General features: G+C 37.8%; 1 protein-coding gene across 1 annotated transcript in view; it reads left to right on the top strand.

Annotated features, from left to right (window-relative positions):
* Window positions 1–23,153, top strand: part of LRRC9 (leucine rich repeat containing 9) — a 47,514-nt gene that overhangs the window by 9,620 nt on the left and 14,741 nt on the right. The window contains exons 8-21 of the mRNA XM_062577304.1: window positions 192–400; window positions 1,351–1,482; window positions 3,035–3,211; window positions 5,644–5,761; window positions 6,319–6,326; window positions 6,736–6,863; window positions 8,031–8,177; window positions 9,157–9,278; window positions 10,241–10,450; window positions 11,842–11,961; window positions 13,503–13,694; window positions 14,540–14,665; window positions 15,542–15,679; window positions 22,419–22,596. Of these exons, the coding sequence (XP_062433288.1) occupies window positions 192–400; window positions 1,351–1,482; window positions 3,035–3,211; window positions 5,644–5,761; window positions 6,319–6,326; window positions 6,736–6,863; window positions 8,031–8,177; window positions 9,157–9,278; window positions 10,241–10,450; window positions 11,842–11,961; window positions 13,503–13,694; window positions 14,540–14,665; window positions 15,542–15,679; window positions 22,419–22,596 (2,005 nt within the window). The remainder of the gene's footprint in view (window positions 1–191; window positions 401–1,350; window positions 1,483–3,034; window positions 3,212–5,643; window positions 5,762–6,318; window positions 6,327–6,735; window positions 6,864–8,030; window positions 8,178–9,156; window positions 9,279–10,240; window positions 10,451–11,841; window positions 11,962–13,502; window positions 13,695–14,539; window positions 14,666–15,541; window positions 15,680–22,418; window positions 22,597–23,153) is intronic.

The following is a 23,153-nucleotide window of genomic DNA, read 5'->3' as shown; positions in this document are numbered from 1 at the left end:
AAGTAATTGAGCTTTTTCTACTGACAAATTAAGAGTATGAATTTATTAAACTGATTTTCTGATTTGATGTTTTCAGGTATGCTTTTTAGTACATATATAGAGCACTTATCTTTTGAGAGAACATAAATAAAATAATTTTTATGCCATACTTAACTTCTTGCCTCTGAATCCTGATGCATTCCTTTTGTCAGCTGGAATGTGAACTGGCTGAGCTGCAAATGTGTAGTCAGACATCAAGTAATAATTCCCTAAAGAGTAAGAATCTGGAAACTGAAACTTCAGTTCATGACAGTGATGATGCAGATAAGACTGCTGAAGAGTCCAGTCTTGAAAAGGCATTCTTACAAAAAATAAATGCCCTGAAGGAAAGAGTAACATTCTGGAACAGAAAACTGGATGAGTATGTTTAGTGCATTGTGTAAGAACAGTAGTTTGATGTTTTCAAACATTAATAATTGAGTGTGATGGTATCTGGTAGTTATGAGATTGGAATAGGAGCTTGTACTCAAGGTCCAAACTGTGAGTACTGCAGATGACATTGAAGTGGCAATTCTCAGTGATCTAAATTATTGGTTTCGGTCCAGTTGCTAGCAGACAGATGTTCCTATTATAAAACTTGTTGCTGGGGATCTCAGTAAGTAGCAAAAGGATTGAACAAAATAGCTGGGATGGATAGTTTTATTGGACAAGTGCTTGGAAAAGTCTTCTGGACCTTTAAACACTACAGAGATCCACCAAAATGCTGTAATTTTTTTTCCTCTGTGTAATTCCAACATGATTTTAATAGTTTATTATTCTTAGTTATGGCTTAGGACTTCATGAGTGAAATTTAGCCTAAAAACAATGGCCAGCATCAGGATTATATGCAGTATAAACCCCTGAAATAGGGCATGTGGATGATATCAGTGTTGCCATAGACCTAGTGTTGAATGTCGGCACAGGTCTGAAACTCTGAAATTTGTTGCTTTGACTTGTCACTAATTTCAGTCCGGTGGCTCACACTGCGCCCAAGTCCAGCAAGGTTTCAATAATGCTGCAGTTAGACTCACACTTTTATGAATATTAAATAGCAAACTAATAAGTTTTCTCACTCCAAGAGATAATTCCCTTAAAGTAAGGATTACAGCACGATGTTGGGACTGAAGTGGATGAAACTTGCTGTGATGGATCAGTAGAAGATCTTACTATCCGCAGTTGTAATCTGGCATAGTTCATCACTTTCAGATTTTTAAAAATAAATAGGTCTGCCATTATTAATCTGCCTATATTATTATTTTTTTAAAAACCAAAATTAACACATGTCCTGTTGTTGTGGTGTTCCAGGAAAAAATCATCTTGTTTCTTTTGCAGAATTGAAAGAAATTATGAGATGGAAATTAAGAAAAAGAAGAAGAGTTTTAACTTGGTAGAACAATTCTTGTTGATGGAATTGGAAACAGTGGGAAACATTCGCTTTGAAGAAGGTTTATCAAATAATCCCTGGTAAATTGTTTGTGATACTCCAACTTAAACCCTGTTTCTTATGATTCCAAGTCAATCATTTTTAACAAAGCAAATTCATTACAGGGATTTGGAGTGTTCTAAAGCATCAGTGCTCCATTTAGATTCCACTTACAAACACCTGGTGAGAAAGAAAACGCATTCTCCCTTCTCCTTCTCTTGGCTATGTGTTAGGCTGAGGCTTTGAGTCTACAAAGACTGATTATTTTTTGCCTTTATTCTTCATTACCCATTTATGAAGCCTTTGATTTAAAAATAAAATGAAAAAAAAAGAATAAGTTACCCAATAGCTTTTTAGTGACAATGATAGTGATTATTCTAAGTTTCTGAATAGCTTTGCTTGTTGTAAAGAAGCATTAAAAATTGCTCACCTAATCTTTCTGTGGATAACCTTGACACTGTTGAGGGGAGATTGAAATTTAGGTTGGCAGTATTTCAAGAACTGTTTTCTGCTTGAGTACTCCAAGCTGGTCCACCTTAGCTGTGCCCTTTTTTGTGTTCAGGGATGTTTGTTACAGCTGCAGGTAGTTCTGTGCTTACAGGTTCCATTTGAGGTTGTTTTTAAATAACATTATGCTTTTAATGCCACTTTGTCAAGCTAAGGATTTTTTTTTTTTGTTTTGTTTTGGCAAGGAGAAATTAATAAATGATTATTGTAAGGCTGAATGCCAGACATGTTTGCATCAGTAATCTTAGCACAAAATCTTTTTGAGAGCAATGTTTTTATTAGTTGTATTAAACATTTTTACTTGTTTACATATCTTTTTCTCTTAAGAAAACCTTCCACTGATTGAAAAAAGGGGGAGCCTGCTGCATTTCTAGATTTTGTTTCTTTTTTGAAGATGGTTGATTGCCTGATTATCTTTAAGAAATCTTGCAGTACCAGTTGGAAGTACAGGAGTTTATCATCTTCCTGTTCAGAGGCAGAGAAAGGGGACATGGATTTACTAAGTTATTTGACATGTATACCAAAAGGAATAGGTGGCAGAAAGGAGTGCTGAGTTTCTGCTCCTAGATTCTGGGCTAGCCGGAGGATCACCCCTCCTTTCTCAAGTTTGACCAGAGGAACCTTTGTAGGTTCTCACAAACTATGCTCACTTTATGTATAATTGCATTGAATATGGAGGAATGGCTCTTTGCATCGTGAAGAAGGATTAAAACAGATTTTAAATACAATAGCTTTTCAGGTGAGTAGGTCCAGAATAATGAGGAGAGAGATGTCTTGAAGACTGTGAACTCTCCAACATGTGATCAGCCCTTGGATGTTTTAGTGCAAATAGAGAAAAGAAACATGGTGATCACATGTAATTAAATATTGATGTTTGATGCTTAATTTCAAATGCAATATTTGAAAAAAAAATGAAGTAAACTTATTTGTCACCACTTGAGAACAAACTTATAACAAAATGAAACAGAGTAGAGGCTTGTGATTCTGTCTTTTGAATAGTAAATAGAAAAAATGTTGCCGATTGCACTGAAAATTCAGTGAAGAAACAGAAGAAGGTATTAACTTAGTGCTCTCCTCTGCACACAGGTTTAGTTACTGTTGTGATCTAATTCAATCACGGTATTGTTTCTGGGACTTCAGAAGATATGGTGTCATGGGAGTGAAAATAAATCGCATCTTCAGAGTGCACAATCAAATTCTGAGGCTGAAATTTGAAGAGAAGTATCAAATGTTTCTGGAGGAAGAACTTTTCAGTGCAGCAGAGTAAGTGTCTTAAGTTTTAGGAGCTCTTCAGTGTAGGACTGGCATGTGAACAAAAGAAACCTCATGATTTCAAAGCATAGTTCTGTTTTGCAAAGCATTACATGATTTAGCATTACTAAGAAGTTTTACCTAAGTAAAAGTGACTTGAAGTTCCCTGAAGTTCCTATGTCTGTTGTTTTTATGACTGGCTTGAAGTCTTCAAAGGTCTATAGCTTAGTGGAAAATACCAGGCATGAGACTTGGTTCAAATTTGTATTGTTAGAATCTGGATCTTACCTCATCTGCTCCTAATACGATTGTGAAAGCAGAGTAAATATTGTCATGAATGGCCAGATTTCTGAAAGCAATGATAGATGAACAACGCAAAAACCACGGCCCACCGTTACTAACAAAGAAAGCCCACCCAGGTACATGTGCATCTGCATTTGATCGTATCACAGGAGTGCGCATGCATATATCTATTAGGACCATCACTAGGTGAATTTGTATCCCTACAGATGAGTGCAGGTTTTTCTATGCAGGTCTCAGCTTCTCAAATTCTTGTAGTTGTAATACTTTATAAGTGTAAGTAAGTAATTTAATTTATTTCACTTCCTTCCAAAACTCAGTCTGAGACTCCTGACAGCACAGTGGAGCAATGGTCTTAGTGCACCTGGTTGCCCACTTAGGGCTGTGAGACAGAACCCCATGCACATGCAGTTCTTTCTTTGCATACTGAGCAGTTTCCTGAATTGATGTGTCTGTATTTGTGTAAGTTATGGTTGTTATTACAATTAATATGGTACTTTCCATCTTTTTATGTATATTTTCTGCATATGTGTGAACGTTTATAAATGTGTGTGTTGTGTGTGTATAGAAAAATAAACCAGATTAAATATAAACCTATGGTGTTTAACATAGAAGGTGAAAAAGTCAGGACATAGCTCCCAGTTCAGTAGGTCCTGAAAGCCAGAAGCTGCCTTTTACAGAAATATGATTTTATCATTTGTAAATCAGACTGGATCTTCTGGCTGATAGCTCCTTTTAGAGCTGTGAGCTTGGAAGGAGCAGGAAGACCTTGTCAATCATGAAAGCAAAATCTTATCTCCCTGAGGGGCAGCAGCTGAGTCACAAGAATGCCACTGAGCTCAGGACATTTTAGCTCCAATACTCAAAACAAATTTCCTGGGATTCAGTGCATGCACCTTCTGAGAGGCAGTATTTCAGGTAATGGCATGACATGACTCAAGATGCATTTTTTTGTTGTTGTTGTTTAGGGGATCTAGGAACTGTATAGCCATGATAAACATTCAGAGGTGGACAGAGATGGCCTTGCAGATCTTGCTACCTTCCAATTTTTTTCTTATAAATCTTTTAAGAGTTAGTTCCTCCATAGCTGAAACACTACTATTTGGCTTGTGAGAGCCCTTAGTCCCTTCCAGTACAATGTGAAACAGATTTGTTCACCCCATGGTTTCCTTTACATGAGGCTGCAAACCCTTCTTACAGCTTTATTTCCTTGGATTATTTCTGATAACAATCTGTACCAGACAATTTAACTGCCCGTGTCATGCACTTCATTCTGGCTGGAGAAGAGTCAGATTTTGACACCTGCTAATATTTTGGAGGCTCTTTTTATTACCTAGAGAGAACAAAACTTTTCAGGATGCTTCCCAGTGCAGCCTGTATCATGCTGATAGGATATCATGCAGGCTGAATGAAGAACTATGTAACTGTATTAGCTGCTAGTATGGATTAGCCAGATTAGATCCACGCATATGTATTGGAGCCCAATTCAGCAGGTCTTAGGCAGTCCATGCCTTGAGAAGCCTACTCATTTCCAAGGAACTACATAGGGATCTGTCCATGCTTTCACTCAACACTGTTCTTAAACTGAAATGTCAAGGTCTGACGCTCATTTTGGCAGAGAAATCCTGCAGAAATCAATCAAATCCTCACACTAACGTGCTGACACTCAGACTGCAGTATGGTAAGTCCCCAGAAGTGGCATTTTTATGAACTATTTTTTTTTCAAGGGAAAAAAAGAACAGTTATCAATTATGTAGTATTCATACAGAGTTCTGAATCTGCTGTCAACATAGATTCTGCTATTCTCTTTTCTTTTGGGTTACTGCTACCTTCCAGCTAGGGATCTTCAGTAAAGACATTATTTCAGAGGTAAATAAAATAGAATTTTTTATATGGTACAGGAAATGGAGACTACTCTTATCAATTATAGAGAGGCAGGAAAAAACAACTTTGTTTTGCGAGTGATCTTTAATGTATAACACTGGGAACACCAGTATTATGAAATTTGTGCAATCAGTTATTTTTAGTGAATACTATGCAATACATAAACTTTATCTGGGCAGAATGTCTATTCTTGACTTTTGCCTGCTTTTGCAACAGAATAATGAAAACCTTTCCCTATTTCTTTTGTTGTTCTTATTAAGAAACTTCAAAGAGAAGGTGGACTATCTCTTTTATGTATTTAATCCTGAAGTGCCTGTTAAAGAAAAGCAACTGCTACAAATACTAGAGGATGGTTTCCAGAGTCTGGAAGTGGATACGGTATGCCGGACTGTTGACAGAGGAATGCTATCATTTAGTAAAGGATAGCACAGCGGAGAGCAGACAGAAAAGTGCTGCTGTCTTTTCCTCTCTCCTTTCATTGTTCTCCTATTCATCTTTCTTCTATTTTCTTTCTCTCTTCATGTTTATTCATGCTACGTCTGCTTCATTCTTCACATTTTTATATCATTTGCAGCAAAGGCATGATTAATTCTTTTCCAGTTTTTCTCTTCTTCTTCTCCTTTCTTTGTCCATTCTCCTTTTGTTGCAGACTGTCTCTTCTCACTCACTGTTTCTCATCAATGCCCCAGATGGAATTTGCAGGGACAGATGCAAGGTTAGTTTGGAAGACTGCACTAAAACAGCTACATCACTTGTATTTGCTGCCTGTGGAACACATTGAGTCATTGTTTTTTCTAGTCATTTATTTTATAACTTTCATTGCATTTGTTTGCACACAATATTGTTTTATTACTTTGTTCTTCTTCCCTGCTAGTGCTAGTGCAAAGCATAGCATGGGTTTTTCCATGCTTTCAGTCTCAATTCTAGTCATACAGCATCCTGGGTCCTTTCCAACCTATTGCACACCTGCCAGAGATCAAATTTTTGGGTGGCAAGGTTATGTCTTCAAATATCGTATTTATTGTACTATGCTGCTTTATTTTGTTTATATGCAGCTAGTTTTCATAGCTCCCACTGAGATTACTTTCCATGGCATAACATGCTATACAAGCTTACAGGAAGACAATCCCTATCCCAAAGAGCTAACAATCTGATTTTCTTGTCCATTTCTCTTACTTTGTTGAACCTATTTTGTTGTTCTTCACTCTTCACTTTCTGCTCCTGCTATTCCTTTTCAAAATTTATGGGTATATTTTCATGCTGCTTAGAGTAGTTGAAATTTTTAAGAAACAGTCAATCAGTTAATAAAATACAGATACTCTGACCTTGCTTTAATCTTTGCAGTTGTCTAGCACACAGGAAGCTGTTCTTCTCTGTAACAGTCTAAGCATCTGTGAATGCCCCAGAATAGAGTTTTTGAAACAACAAAACAAAGCTGAAGGCAAAAACAGCAGTGATCCTGTGGAGTCATTCAAGCATGGTAATTCAAAAGTTTGGAAAGATGTAAAATTGATGGCCTTGTATCAGTAATTACTGTGTCTTGTGTTTTAAGTCTGAGGACCTTTTTTAAGTACTGTAGGTGATCATGAGGTAGCATATGTAGCCTTGAAGGGAACTCTGAAACTTTGCTGAAATTCAATGACATTTTTGTTTGTTAGGAAGCCCTACAAAACACGGGGGCTGCTGGGAGTGAATTCCTAGGCAAGAGTTTGAAACGCCTGTAGGAGATGTCTTGATCTGAGAAATAACTAGATATGTTTAATCTTTTATAAATTAAACATCTCCAAGAAAGGGGAGACTGAGGAAAGCCACAAATACATTGGGCTAACCCATGTCCAGCATAGGACACTATGAAGGGAAAAATAGCAGCCAATTTCTTTTTAGCCTGGTTTCCTAAAGACAAAGGATAGGCCTTCATGCTGTGTAACTCTGTCGCTGCAGCGGCTTAGGAATCATCAAATTTCGTCTCAAAGGTAATTAACCATTCATAACTTCTGTGGAACTGTGACTTAACCTAAATTAGGGCACCTCTTCTCTTGCCTCCTCTCTTTCTCCAGGAAAGAGACATTTCTCAGCTTTCTTAAAGTTCATTTAGCATCTGCCAACAGGACAGTCAGCACAGGCTTCCTGATCAGTCTATCAGCATATATAAAGGAATAGGCTAGCCACTGTACATACTATCTTTTGCTTGGCCTTTGCTTGGCTTTTCCGGTAGGAAAGAGCTTGGGGGGACTCAGTTTACTACAGTGTGTGTTGGGGGGAAAGGTTAGAAGACACAAATCTGAAGGATACCTGGCTTGGTTGGTTCTACTGCTTGTGAAATTACTTGCATTTTTTATTTCAATGTCTTTAATATTAGCCAGTTATAAATGTTGGCATTCACTATGTGATCATTTTTTGTTCCCTCCCAGATGTATTTGTTTCATGAAAAACATGAGCATAAACACAGGATCATATATATTTAAATACATATTATATATATAAATACATATATGTAAAACATAGGTCCCTGTTAGACCATTCATCTGCCAGCTCACAATGTAGCCTGTTCCTTGTTGCACTATTGCAACACTTGTTGTTTTATTATCCTGCTCCCAAGCTAGAATTAGAAGCGTTAATGTTAGCTGTCTTTTCTTCCTGCACTTAGGGAAAGTGATAATTGCAAAAGTTTTCCTTGGCCACAGTGCTCCAGTTTGTGCAATGAATCCCATCTGTCAAGTCAACTATCCAGGGGCTAATTCAGTATTTAGGCCATGGAAATGCCTAGAAAGTGATACATCTGCTTCTGACAATAGTAGGTATCTGTAGGCACTTGTTAGCATAAAATTAAGTTAAATAAATATTTGTATTTTTAAATCATCTTTCATATATTTTGGATTGTGTCAAGCAATTTAATTTTCAGAAGGCAGTCTCTGCTCAGCTGAAATACGTGTTTTAAAAGGCAATGTCAAGCGAGAAGTTCCCCATCTTAATACATATCATGCTACTTTAGTTCATAAAGTGAAAGCAAGCTGTGCCATACTGCTATTTACTTTCTAGTTTACACTAAGAGTAGCCTACTTAATGTAATTTCATACCCACTCTTTCTTGGTACAGTGGGATTGAATGAGTATTAGAAAAGGATGATGTACACAAACTACAGAGATCTTCACTTTTAAGATACACAGTCCTTATTTTTAAGCAAAATAAAAACATAATGGTGAGAAATACACAAAGTAATCAAATTAAATCCTTGTATCATTTGTGTTGTCTGAGTAATAGATTCTGCTTTACCCTGTTTTTTTCACAAGAGAACACAGGATGGGAACTGTGTAATAGTTTTATCTGTTTGTGCTGATGTACCTTCCAAACTTCCTGGTTCTAACAAGGAACAACATCTGTCTATATAGTGGTTGGAATCCCTTCTGATTTCTTAGAAGGGAAGAAATGAAAGCAGATTTGGAAGGTGATCACACCATAATAAGATGGAGAAGTTTTGGACACTGTAGAAGTGAAAGCAGTGCAAGAGAGCTGTCCATGCTCTCAGGATCTAAGCTAGTTCTTTTGCAGGCTGCAACCTCCATGCTGTAGTCTGCCAGTTGCATTTTCTATATGAGGCATTAGAGATCCACATAGTACTGCTACTAACCTACATGATTCTGCAAGGCAAAATCAAATGGTAAAAAGGAATAAAACTGAAGCATTTTCATGAAAACAAATACCTTTGATGCATCACAGCTTGAAATGAATACCAAGCAATTATATATATTTTTTTTTCATTTTCTCTATTTTAGAAGCATGGTCTTCATTGGAATGGAGAAAGTGTGACTGCAGACTTCGTCAGTGGGAGTGGTTTGTGTTTGATCGTGAACTAGTCCTGCCAGAATATGTTGCTGAGTTTGAGTATGTTACACTGGTATGAACTTTACTTTTCTTAATGTGATGTTAGAGGGAAAGCTTTAGATTTCACAGAGCAAGAAAAAAAAGCAAGTAGTTAAAACTAAATTTTGCTGTACTCACAGGACCTGACTAGTCTAGGTTCAAGGTTTGTTCTCCTCTGTCTATTCTATGACAACCAGGTAAAACTTTCATTGAAGTCAGTGAGAAACTTTATAGTCATTAATGTGGGAGTTAGATAAAGCTCTGCTTTGGAAGTCTTAAAAAGCCCCGCAGAGATAGGAAAGATCCTCTAACACATCTGAAAACTTAAGTCCTCTCTCACTGAGAGCTCGCTTCTCTGAGATGCTGTGAAAGGTAAAGCTGATGCTATTAACAGAGTAAACAATCTTGTTTTCTGAGGTCTTGAGGGAGCAATTGATTTTTAAGTTGTTTTCAATTGTGTGATATGCGGTTTTGAAAAAGGAAAATATACTTTATCACCAGCTGGAATACTGAACAAGTTCTTCCATCATTTAAAAACAAACAAACAAAATACCTCTGTTCGTTTTTGCATGCCATGTAGTGCTCTATTATTCAGTCATCTGCTACCAAGATGCAAGGGCTTACTTCAGATTCCAAGTCCCTGTGTCAGGTAGAAGCGAGAGTATGGGAATTAGGATGTTTTATTCTGACAAAAGAAAGAGGAGGAGTGAAGAGTGGAATTCAGTTACTCATGGCTGGTTCCATGGTCCAGCTGTAGATTGCTGTACTGTGATTCTTGCACTTTAGGGATTTCAGTGCATAATTGTACTTTTTCTCTAGGCAGAGTTCTGTCATGTACAACAGCCCATACAAACAAAACCATTATGTAATACACTTTATTAATAGCAATTAAACCCAATTTTTAGCAGATCAGTGCCACAGAAAGAAGATTCCCTAACTTGTTTTCTATTAAAAAAAGAATGCTTATGACTTCCAAATGCTTTTTATTTTAAATAGGTCAAAGATCAGTCTCTGTTTTCTACATACAATGTAATTGTGGAAGAGGGAAGGAAAAGCACAGAAGGATTTATTCTGTCTCATGATTTGCAGTGTGATGATGAAGTTTTGAACATGGAACCGGCAGTAAAAACCAGGCCTAAGATTGCTTGCTTAGATGAAAAAACAATGCTTTCAGTGGCTAAGGCCAGTATTCTCAGTCAGGTAAAGGTGAGGAATTGCTGTCAAATTTACAAAGGAAGAAATGTATTATAGTATTGATACTGTGCTGTTCAGATTTCCCCGTGACCTAAACCAAAATTAAAGATTAAGGTTTTCATTTGAGCTTGATTCTGATGCTACTTACATTTACTTGACATCAGTAGCATGATATTGAACGAAGAGAAATTGTAAACTTGTATGAAATCAAAATGTTTTCCCCTGCCTATGAGTTTCAATGTGAATTATGATTGTTGAACTGAATCCTGATTATATTTCCTGTTGTGTAAAGCACAAGTAATTTAAATGAAAAACAGCTTAAATGAAGTGGATCTGAGAACAGGACATGACTTAAACTATTAGCCTTTCCTTTGAATTTACTGGAATACATGAGTTTATGCCATTATACTCATTGCTCTTGAAAACAAATTTCTTTGTCAGATTTAACATCAGAATACAGATATAACCTGGGGAAAAACGTTAAAGCTGTGTAGCAAGCTACAGATTTTAGCTTCAGAAATACACATTGTTAAAATAGCAGCACAGAAAAATGCTTATTCACACAGATGTTCATGTGTCTAACTCTGACATTGCATACGTAGCTGTTGTGTGGCATTTTCAGTAGCCCTCTTTTCTGATGAAGTAGTCCTGCTAAATATGATACTTGAAATTGTGAAATAGTTTCTGCACTGTCCCATTTTTAACTCTAGTTTATGAGCTGATAGCATTTCCTATATTGCTGATTGTTTTCAATACCATTTTCTTAAAGTCTCCAAATAAACCTTAGGAAAGAAAAGGCTTATGTAGAGACAACACTAAGAAACAGCAGAATAATAATTTTCTTCCTGTTTTACCAAAGTACTGTCTTTCAAGTGATCTGTATTTGTAGTGAGATACTAAGAATTCTTCTCTCACTTTGCTGTTTCCTAAGCATTTAGCCCCAGTAGATCTGTTGCTCGTCATTGCTGGACTCACCTCTTCCCATACTGCTCTATAATAATGAAAGAGTTACCATTTCCTTAGTCAGAAGCATTTCCATTAAAGAAATGAATATTTTCCCATAAAGAGGTGAACTGAACAACGATCTTCCTGTTCCTTTCTCCTGTGAACAGATTGGCTGTCTAACTTTCCATCTACCCAGGCCCCTGTTATTTCAGGGAGAAGTTACAGAACAAATGTTCTTCAAATAAGCGAAAAAGAAACATCATATCCTTTAGTTATCTTTTAACTATTTTGTGTTACTTTGGAGTCACATTTTATAGTCTTACAGTTTGTAGGATAGGATAGTATTTATATTTGCACTCTAGCAGTTTAAACTTTTTCATTTCAAAGGCAGCTTTGGAGTATTTCAAAATTTGGTTACATAGCTGATAAATCTAATTTCTGCTGTACTTTCTGCCTAGGTTTTGAATTTGCATGGAAACAGCCTTAGCAAGCTACGGGACATCTCTAGACTTAAAAGACTTCAGAAGCTTATTATCAGCTTTAATGAATTTACTTCCTTAGATGATATTTATGACTTGGTGAGGCATTAAGCTCTAAGTTTTTTAAAGAACATTGCAAGAATATTATTCTAGTTATGGGAAAAAAATCTGTACAAGTTAAAGTTAGTAACGTGACAGCAAGTCCAAAATTCAGTGTCCTCAAACAGGTTCTTACCTCAGGTTTGTAGCAGTGATAGGCAAGATCATTTGAACCTTTCCCAGCGCTAGTACTAAATACTGTAATAATGTGACCTTTCTGGACAAAGAAGTATTCCAGGAGCAGGGCGATAGCTGGAGAGAGGATCTCTTTCTCCTTCGTTGAACTCATCCTCTCTTTGAGGTCTGAAATCTGTCCTTGGAGATTTCGTTCTGTATAGAGGCTGGAATGCATAGTGGCACTGTAGGACATCTTGCTCTTCTGTGATCTGTGATAGTAGATTTACCTGAGCACAACCTTTTTCCTCAACTGGAAGGTGACTCCACTCTTCAAAATAACAGCTCTGTTCTACACTGCTCTGCAGGCGCAGAAGTAGGATGTTATTGCCTGGGTAAAGGATGTCATTGCAATTCCCTCCAGGCCCTTGACTGCCTCAGGGCTCAAGTAGAGAGGCCATGCAGGGCCTCACACGGAAGATGTGGGGAGCAGAGTTGGGAGCCTTGTGGCTGGGATTACAGGAACAGAAGTGAGCCAAGAAACAGAATGGAACAGAATAAGGTACTAAACTAGGATCGCAAATACTGAGACAGTATTAGCAGCCAGCAGTTCCCATGTCTGTTGGTATTGTCTCCAATTAGAATCATGATATTACAATGGTATCGCTTTATCACTCATCAGTTTTTTGTAATGGCCATTTCAACAAATAGATCAGCACAGAATGGGACACCTGAATTCTGTTTCTGGCTTTGCCACTGGCCTACTCAGTGGTCTTGGTGATGTTGCTTTTGCCCTCTTGCCCTCTAATATACAGAGTGAAATAATTGTAAGAGGTATCAAAATACAGATGAATAATAGTAATAAGGTGAACTATTTAGGCTTGAAGCAGGGTGGGAAGGGAGGTATTCACCTTCAGCTTGGGAATGCCACGCAGCATTTTTTTTTCTTTGTAGCTACTTTTGTAGTCTACAGACTACAAAATATAACTGTATATTAGTACAGAATAACTGTAACTTCTGTTAAGTCTTAGGCAGGGCTTCTGGGCTTGCCCATATAGATCCCTGCAAATTCAGGGACCCAATTCCCAGATTGCTCTGTTTTCTGAGGTTATTTAGTGCTGGTTAGGAGGCTTCTGACGTGAATGCTAGGTGTAGTCTTTCCTTTTTTGAAAACCTTCTGACAGCCGGTCAAGCAGACATGGTATGCCAAGGTGTTCCCTGAGATAATGGCTCCTCTGTTGTCCTTAGGGGGAATGAATGGAGCATTCTAGACCTCCCTCTGCAGACCTGGCACTGAGCAAGGAGAATCCCAGGCATTAGATCTAATTAAATCTGTTTAAATATTAAATGTGTCCGGTTACTCTAACCAAAGTTTCTTTTGCTACAGTTTTGGCCCTGCAAGTATCCTCAAATCTGTTGTCTTGCAGCCCAACCTGGAGTATTTTGATGCAAGCCATAACCACGTGATCACTCTTGAGGGCCTTAGACACTTAAGAAAACTGCAGTTCTTTGACCTGAGCTGGAATCAGCTGAAAAAGGCTAGGGAAGAAATTAACGTCTTACGTGAACACACTCCCAGCTTGCTCAGTCTTGACATCACACACAACCCATGGCATAAGGTACGTATCAGTACTTGGAATTCCTGGGAAAGCATTCTAACCAGTTATACATAAACACAGATATAGCATCAAAACTGGTCTTGTTCCTTTTTTATTCTAAGCTCCTTGCAATGTAAGAAGCCTTTGGACTGTGTTATGGCTTCTTTTTTTTCTCACATGGCCTTCACCATCTCACAATGTCTAGGTGGTTCAGTTCCTGTAGAAAATCCTTCTTCCCTCTCAGAGGATGTATTTGCTGATCTTGCTGATAGAAGATTATATTTGGCTTATTTGATTGTCAAAATATATCTATATTCCATCCACAAGCAGAGAGATTATTATTCTTTACATGAGGAGTGTGTATTTCATATATTATATTTAAACTAGTGGGCAGTTCAGCATATCCTGTATGTACAGGATAGACCTGTGGTGATATCTTTAGGTTTTGGTGACACCTCTAAATCCCTTAAACATCTCTCTACATGTCCAGTGAAGCTTTATTTCTCTTGTGTAGTGCTTCTGGCTCATAAATGAAACTCCTGGATCATAAAACAAATACTAAAACATCTCATATATCAGTTAGCTTTGTAGGGTAAAAACCTTCTAGTTAGCCCATGTGACTCCAGAGCATTTTATTCCTGTCAATGTCACATAAAATCAGAATAATCAAAACTAGCCTGAAGGTACTGTATCTCTTGTGTTTTTGGCATGCTACATAAGCAAGGATGACACAGTGACTCTGCTAAGGATTATGTCAAAGCTCCGTGAACTGACAGTAGGCTAAATGGAAAGGAAATGCAAGTCTTATTCTGGTATGTAAACTATATTGGCAATTTTAAAAAGTCGTAACACTTTCTTTCTTCAAGCCAGCCTCATTGCGTTTGAGTGTCATTGGGCGATTAAAGGCTCTCACTGTCCTAGATGGAGTCCCGGTTACTGAAGAAGAAGCTGCAGAAGCATTACACTATATTGCAAGATCAAATATAACCCAGGTTTGGTTTTCCATTTTGCTGTTACTTACAAGTGCTGTGTTTTGTTTTTGCTCCTGGCAGTAGGTCAGAAATTATTTACTAAACACTTGCCTTCTAAACTGCTTTGCTAGTACTCAAAAATTATGTCCTGGCATGATACTGGAAAAAATCATGTTTCAGGTTCTGCTGAATTTAAAGTACAAGAAAGTAATTGTATTTGCCAAACAGAAACAATGAAGAGAAAAATAACAGCCTAAACCTAATGTTTTTTTTAAACATATAGACCCAAATCCTGGACATTTGTTTTAAGGTCCCTTTATAGGGTAAATTTGCAGAGTATTTTATGAGAAGAAATGAAATGATTCTTCCTAACCTCTGAGCACAAACATACTCTAATTAAACTGTGGACTATATCCCAAAGCGTGCCTGAAGCCTAGGCTAAGCCTAAGTTAATGCTCTCAGTGGGACATGTCAGCTTGAACTGAGCATCATCATAGCAATGCACCTTTTGTACAGTCAAAACACAGTCCCAGTGAGGCTATGTCTACTCTCAGTAAATGCTGAGTAAGTTCATGTCTTTCTGTGAAGGGCTGGATAAGTATCTTCACAGCTAATCAAAAGAAAACAGACTCTAGTTACTACAGCATGTTTTAGTGTGGTCTGCCTTTTCTGTTTTGTGTTTCAAGTTCTAAAAATGTTATATATGTAAAAACCTAGAGGAGCAAATCTAATAAACATACTAGATCTGTGATTTATTATGTCTACTAATATGTGCCCTTTCCCCTCAAAGAATAACAAGATCATTAAGCCCTTTCTTATATGTTAAGCTGTGGACTGCACAGTATGTCTATGTTATCTACTTGCTGTAAGTATTTTCTTCTTTTTCTTTTTCTTCAGGTATCTCTGTTAGAATATTCTAGGACTGATGAAGAAAGCCCTCCCATTCTTAGTCTGTTTCCATGCGCTAAAATTCTGTCTCAAATTAGCAAGAACAAGGTGGATTCAAAGACACATCTTAATAACTGGTATTCAATGGTAGGGCTGATGCTATTTAACGTACTGAGACTAGCATTTAGATTCATTTCTGTTAAAGTTTTCTTTTGTAGACTTAGTTTTATGGATTGATGCTTTTGAATTAAAATATATTCTTAAACATTTTCAAGTCTAACCAATAGTTACATTGTTTCTGGGGATGGTCATTTCCAGATACCTCATAGGAGGTCAAGGAGACTCTGTAAAGGTCATTTATTAAATAACATTTTTGCAATTCAACTGCCTTTTTAGCATTAATACATTTTAAGACTAGAGGATACTATTAGGATCCTTTAGATATAATATATGCATAAGGCAGGCAAGTGAGCTTTGTATGGTAATTTCTACATCAAATTCATACTGTCTGTTTGAGCTTTATCAGATCTTATGGAAAGGCATTTGGTTTGAGGTTAAATTCACCTAACTTCGGTCATCTACAGTGTAAATAGCCACCCTTGAGCTAGCCACCCTAGGCTTTTCCTAGTCAGTGCAGAAACAAAATACTTCGGGACATGCGTCTCCTGACAGTTTAGAGGGGTACTTCAGGTTGAAGTGAATTGTGTGCTAACAGAGAGCCTAGCCAGCCACCACAGATGCTAATACCTCTGTTGTTGGCAGCGATGTTTGCCGGTACGAAACTCCCTCTTAGTATTGATTTAAAGATTTTAAGTAACAGTGAATCTACCATGTTTCTTCCGTCTCTCTACCATGTTTACGAAACTCTCCTTATTTCTAATATGAATTTGATTCCCATCAAATTCCATCCATTAGGTCTCATTTTGTCTCTTTCTGATGTTTTAAAGAGTATTACCAGAAGTCTGTTCCTTATTTAGTCAGATTATGCCACTCTGTCTTAATCTTAAAGAAACTAACTTAGCTTGCTTCTTAAAAATCTCATAAAGTGCTTTTTTGATTTGCATGAAACTCTTCTAGCTTCTTTCTGAACATGTTCCAGTATCTCCTCATCATTTTAATATATGGCCTCCTGCAAAATTAGACATAATCTTCCAGCACTGGACTTACAATGACATACCTAGAAATAATAATTCTTTTTTACTCCTACTAAATAGTCCAAAGATTAAATATTAACTGACATAGATGCCCTTTTAGCAACAGAGCAAACTTATATCCATCTGTTTTTCTGTCATTAGTTCTAAGTCCTTTTCAGTGTTTCTGAGATGCTGTCTTTCATGTTGTGAGTGTGACTTTCTTTGTTCCTGGCAACATGATTTACAATATCTTCTATGCAGATATATGCTGTGTAGGCCACCATGTTGGCCATTCTAAAATTGTTGTTTATGGCTGCCCTGACGCTGTCAACATCTTTGTGTCATCTTCTAATTTACTAGGAAGGACTTCTGAGGAGTTTTTTATTAAGTGACTGACAAAAAGAATTTCCAACAGAATGCCAGTAAACATATTCCATAAAATCATGATTTTCTTTCTAGACTTACTTTTTGAGATCAACCATTTAACCAGATTTTATCTATTTAACAAAAGTTGCATTCATTTTGGATATCATTATTTATCATAGTCTCAGGAAAAAGATACTAGTTTTATCAATACACTTATAATTTTATCAGAAACAATTTTATATTAATTTTCCTTGTTTCCTATGCACTATGCACCCATTAATAAAGCCACTAACTTTTATTTATTTACAGTGTTGCATATCAGCCTTTCCAGGATACCTAAGGATGATATCGAGCTAACCGATGGCCTATTCAGGTCGTCCTATGATATCCTTAATACTGTTATAGCTTTAGTCTATATTTCAGTCTGTTTGTAATCTTCCAGAACTTCCCAGGTACAGTAAGGTTTTTGTAAGATGAATTTGACTGACTCAGAGTGTTCTTCAACTGGTTCATTAATATGCTTAATTGAAAATTGTCTGCTTTCAAAATGTCAGCATCAGTAGTTGCAGTTCTAGATACTTTTTAGTTACTGATGAAATACAAAGCATTTTTTTATCCAGGTAAATTATGAGCATCTCACCTTGAGTCTTCCCAGAGACGGAAGAAAATGTGTGTTGAGATTATCCATCTCTTCTTTATTTTTATTTTTTTTACAATTTGAGGTGATATCAAGCTTATATCCTTGCTTGAATTTCATTATGCCTTGATGTATTTATGCAGTCCTTTCTTGTTATCTCTGATTGTGTTGTCATCAATTTGTCAGTGATATTCTTAGCTTTCCTTTTCAGCTATCTGCATTTTTAATAACTACTTTATTCTCATTGCTGCCATTTTTCCTATTTTTTGTTTGCTTTTTTACTAGAATAAATGGGCCATAGTCTGAACCAGTAGGACTCGTGAGTATTTGCTTTAGTCTTTTAGCTTTAATGGAGAAGATTTTTTTTTAACTGTAAATGAGAAAGTGTATAAACTTGAAGTATTTTAAACACTATAAAACCTTTCCAGCTTGCCTTCATATTTTTTAATTTAATTTTTTGGCTCACTCATTTTGCTCTTGAGTGTTTCTGCCATTGAAAATTTGAATTTTTTTAAAACTCTAAGGTATAAAAAATGTGCTTAATATAAGATGCACTTATGTGGGTCTTTTAGAGAATTTTCCTCTGAAGCAAGATCAAGTCCTTAATCTATTTGCTTTATTTGAGGATCCAGGGATTCTTAAATGCTCTGGAAGTATTTTAAAGGAAGCTTCAAGAATATTAAGCAGTTTTTTAGATAGTAAGGACTTTGGTGGCAAGGATAAGAAAAGAATCGTAGAATCAGTAAGGTTGGAAGGGACCTCTGGAGATCATCTAGTCCAACCTCCCTGCTCAGCAGGGTCACCTAGAGCATGTTAGACAGGGTTACATCCAGGTAGGCCTTGAAGATCTGCAGAGAAGGAGACTCCACAACCTCCCTGGGCAACCTGTTCCCATGCTCCGTCACTCCCACAGTAAGGAAATTCCCCCTTGCATTCAGGCGGAACTTTCTGTGCTTCAATTTCTGCCCATTGCTTCTTGTCTTGTCACATGGGACAACTGAAAGCGTGTCCTCTTGACACTCTCCCTTCAGGTGCTTATACACATTGATCAGATCCCCCCTCAATCTTCTCTTCCCCAGGCTGAAGAGGCCCAGCTCTCACAACCATTCCTCATAGGGCAGGTGCTCCAGCCCTCTGATCATCCTCGTAGCCCTTCACTGGACTCTCTCCAGTAGCTCCATGTCTCTCTTGTATTGGGGAGCCCAGAACTGGACACAGTACTTGAGATAAAGCCTCACCAGGGCTGAGTAGAGGGGCAGGATCACCTCCCTCGACCTGCTGGCAACACTCTTCCTAATGCACCCCAGGATACTATTGGCCTTTCTGGCCACAAGGGCACATTGCTGGCTCATGGTCAATTTGTCATCCACCAGCACTCCCAGGTCCTTCTCTGCAGAGCTGTTCTCCAGAAGGTCAGCCCCCAGCTTGTACTGGTGCCTAGGGTTATTTCTCCCTAGGTGCAGGACTCTGCACTTGCCCTTGTTTAACCTCATGAGGTTCCTCTCCGCTCAGCTCTCTAGCCTGTCCAGGTCTCTCTGTATGGCAGCACAGCCCTTTGGTGTGTCAGCCACTCCTCCCAGCTTGGTATCATCAGCAAACTTGCTGAGGAGGCACTCTGCCCCCTCATCTAGGTCATTGATGAAAAAGTTGAACAGGAGGGGACCCAATGCTGAGCCCTGGGGGATGCCACTAGCCACAGGCCTCCAACTAGACTCCGCGCCACTGATGACGACCGTCTGAGCTTGGCCTTTCAGCCAGTTCTCAATCCAGCTCTCTGTCCACTCGTCTAACCCACACTTCCTGAGCTTATCTAGGAGGAGGTTATGGCAGACAGTGTCAAAAGCCTTGCTGAAGTCAAGGTACACAATGTCCACTGCTCTCCCCTCATCTACCCAGCCAGTCACTCCATCAGAGGAGACTATCAGATTGGTTAAGCAGGATTTCCCCACGGTGAATCCATGCTGGCTACTCCTGATCAACTTCTCCTCCATATGTCTGGAGATGACATCCAGAATGAGCTGTTCCATCACCTTTCCAGGGATGGAGGTGAGGCTGAACAGCCTATAGTTGCCTGGGTCCTCCCTCTTGCCCTTTTTGAAGACTGGAGTGACACTGGCTTTCTTCCAGTCCTCAGGCACCTCTCCAGTTCTCTATGACTTTTCAACGATGATGGAGAGCGGCCTGGCAACAACATCTGCCAGCTCTCTCAGTACCCGTGGGTGCTTCCCATCTGGGCCCATGGATTTGTGGATGTCTAGACTGCCCAGAATGTTCTAATCCTTTCCTCCTCAACCAAAGGAAAGTCTTCCCTTCTCCAGACTTTCTCCCTCACGTCCAGGCTCTGGGATTCGTGGGGGCTGCCCTTAGCAGTGAAGACTGAAGCAAAGAAGGCATTCAGTAATTCTGCCTTCTCTGTATCCCTTGTCACCAGGGCCCCCACCCCACTCAGTAGCAGGCCCACATTCTCCCTAGTCCTCCTCTTGCTGCTGATGTATTTGAAGAAGCCCTTCCTGTTGTCCTTGACATCCCTTGCAAGACTCAATTTCAGCTGGGCCAAAAGAACCAGAGAGACTCATGAAACTGCAGCCAGCTCATTGCATTCTGTCTCTCTGATCAACAGAGATTGGTCCTGAGAATTCTTCATTAGAAAATTTAGTAGCTATGCTCAACTTATTTATTCTGCCAATTTTGAACCTTTTTTTTTCTGATGTCACAAAAGTATAATGTTGACACATGTTGAAACATTATTTTTCCTGGTGAATTCTATAAACATGAATTCCATAATGCATATAGCCACACAGTTCTCTACCACACAATTTTCTAATACTGAGCCTGCAAATATATCCTACCCGAAAATTTGGAGATTAAGCATATTTCAGTGCTAAAACAAAATAAGCTTTATCACATGCCTATTGAACTTTCTCTATACCAATCCATTTCTTGCAAATTGGCAGGATTAAAACTTTCACAAAATTATAATAAATATCAGTGTGAAATCCAGATTGCAAGAAGAGAGATAGTAGGTCTAATTTCAAACCAACAAATATTAACCCACATACCATAACCCTTTGAACATTATCGCTCATCTTGAAAGACCACCTAAAGTTATAAACTAATTAGGCAGTTATTTGATGAGCAGCAGGACTTGGTTTGGTTTGGCACTGTACCTTGTTTATTCAGTTATCCAGTGCTTAGTGAGGTCTGACCTCTCAACACAGTTTCTCAGAGTATTCAGAACTGAGCTCTCCTGGATTCTCTAGTGCCCAGCATTTTAGCTGAGCCAGACTGTAGCCTTTCCTTCCTTGGGAACATCACTTCAGGTCTCTCCTATCTAGCTGCACATTTTCATAGAATTTATAGGAAGTCAGTATCTTTCAGAGCTGTAGTCATCTGACAGATTGGGTTGAAACCCACCAATAGGTTTAAAAGTTATGGTAAGATCAGTGGACTGATAGAGAACTCGATCACATTAGCCTTGTTTCCTTAGGAAACTAGGCTAACAAAAAGCTGTAAGAGTCAATGAAGGAAGATCCAAGGTCATCCTAATCTGTTCTGACCCATCGTCTGAAATCATGTTAAACTACAAAGAATAAAAGCTTAGAATCTCCTCTGTCAGTTCAATTTGTTGTGTAAACTCTAGAATAGCTAGAGGAAAATACATTTCTGTTGATGAGCCTAGCATTCTATTCAGTATGCAATAGGGAATTCACATTTATAGAAATTGCCAGACAAATTAACGTTTTAGCATATATCAGCATTATGCTCTTGTGACATCAGAAAATGAATTCATAAAGTGTAAGATAAAAATTTTTGAAAATAGAATAATATAGCTAAAAATGTTCTTTAATCATCAGCAAAGCCAGTTTCATGGCACAGAATGAAACAGTGAATATTTGTCTTAGGCTACATATGATACTGGATATCCGGGGCCCCTACAATACAACTAGAATTTTTTGAGTGAGACTCTGCAATCTTTTTTTTCTCCCCATCATGCCATGATTGGCTAGCCTACTGCAGTATCGTCAGTTGTCTCCTCAGAAAAAGATTATCGTTAAGATCATTGGCAGCCCTGTCTTTACTGCAAGGTAGATCCTCTGTAAGAAAGTCCTTTGACTCAAAAATATGTTTTTGGTATCTATATTTACTTGTTTGTTTAGGATATTTCAAATAAAAAAAATCAGTGAAGTTGTTAGCCAGTGATAAAGAGAAAAGAGTACTTAATCTGTTCATCAAAAGTATGAAGAATTATAAAGTTAGGATAAATTTTGTTCCGGCTCTGCATTCAGCCTCTACTAGACTAAATAATAATCCTTAGGTTTTAGGCTGCAATCTTGTTTCCACTGAAATACAGTTGTAAATGAGGATTTGTAAAGCAGACTAGCCAGTAAATTAATGACATTACATTGATAAAAGAATTTAAATTGACTAAAACTATCCAAGATCTAATGCAGACAAGAAAATTTGACTATGTTTAGATAGCAATTAAAACCGCAGAGGTGCATTTGGGAACTAGTATACTTATGTTGCAGAGTCCTTGTTTTTGGTGAATAAGTTGAGCTTTTTTGAAATGTATTAAAGATGAATAGCTCCATTATGTAATAGGGAAACATCACACTTTGAACCCAAGAAATTTCCATTAGTATCAATATGAAAGGTACATGAAAAAACTGAGCACAGGATAGGTGGAATTAAATTATGGATTGATTGACCGGCAGTTTTCTTTCAATTCTAACACTGAGTTTTGTTACAGATCACTGTCTTAGATCTGGATGATCAACATCTCTTCAAAATTTCCAACTTGGAAAAATTGAAGCATTTAAGATGGGCATCATTTAGCAACAATAATCTCACTCAAATAGAAGGTCTAGAGTCTTGTCTTAATCTTGAAGAACTCACTTTGGATGGAAACTGCATTTCAACACTAGATGGTACTATATTTATCACAGTAGTGATGATTTAGGCTGTTAAGCTGGGACATAATAGAAATATATTTTTATAGTGAAATGTTATAGAGCATGATTTCTTATTTGCTGCCAATGATGTGAGTTTTTCAAATATTGAAAAATCTGATCTTTAGCTTCTCAGTGCATCTTTAGCAGAACAGAAGAAAGGGAGTAAGGCAAAACAGTTTTCTTGCAGTAAAATAAGTATTTTTTAAATCTGTGTATTTATATGTGTTTACTCCATGGCTGATCTAATTACTATTGGATAAATGTTATATATTCTCCACATGTATCATGACAGACATTGTTATTATTACTAATTTGAAAATCAGATCTCAAGTCTACTGTAAGCTGTGAATTCAGTGCAAAGGTGCTAATTAACTTCAGTCCCCCTTCTAACTCCCAATCTGTACTTCCAGATGTGATGCTGGTAACTCCTACATTTCCATTCCAGTGCCACAGATTCTACTTACTTCTGGACTTTGATTGGGAGCTGGACTCAGTGCCCCCACAGCCATCCTCCTGCTCCATCACATGCCTTG

The sequence above is a fragment of the Rhea pennata genome, chromosome 5 (assembly GCF_028389875.1).
Source record: "Rhea pennata isolate bPtePen1 chromosome 5, bPtePen1.pri, whole genome shotgun sequence".
NCBI lineage: Eukaryota > Metazoa > Chordata > Aves > Rheiformes > Rheidae > Rhea > Rhea pennata.
This window is presented reverse-complemented; position numbering and strand designations above follow the sequence as displayed.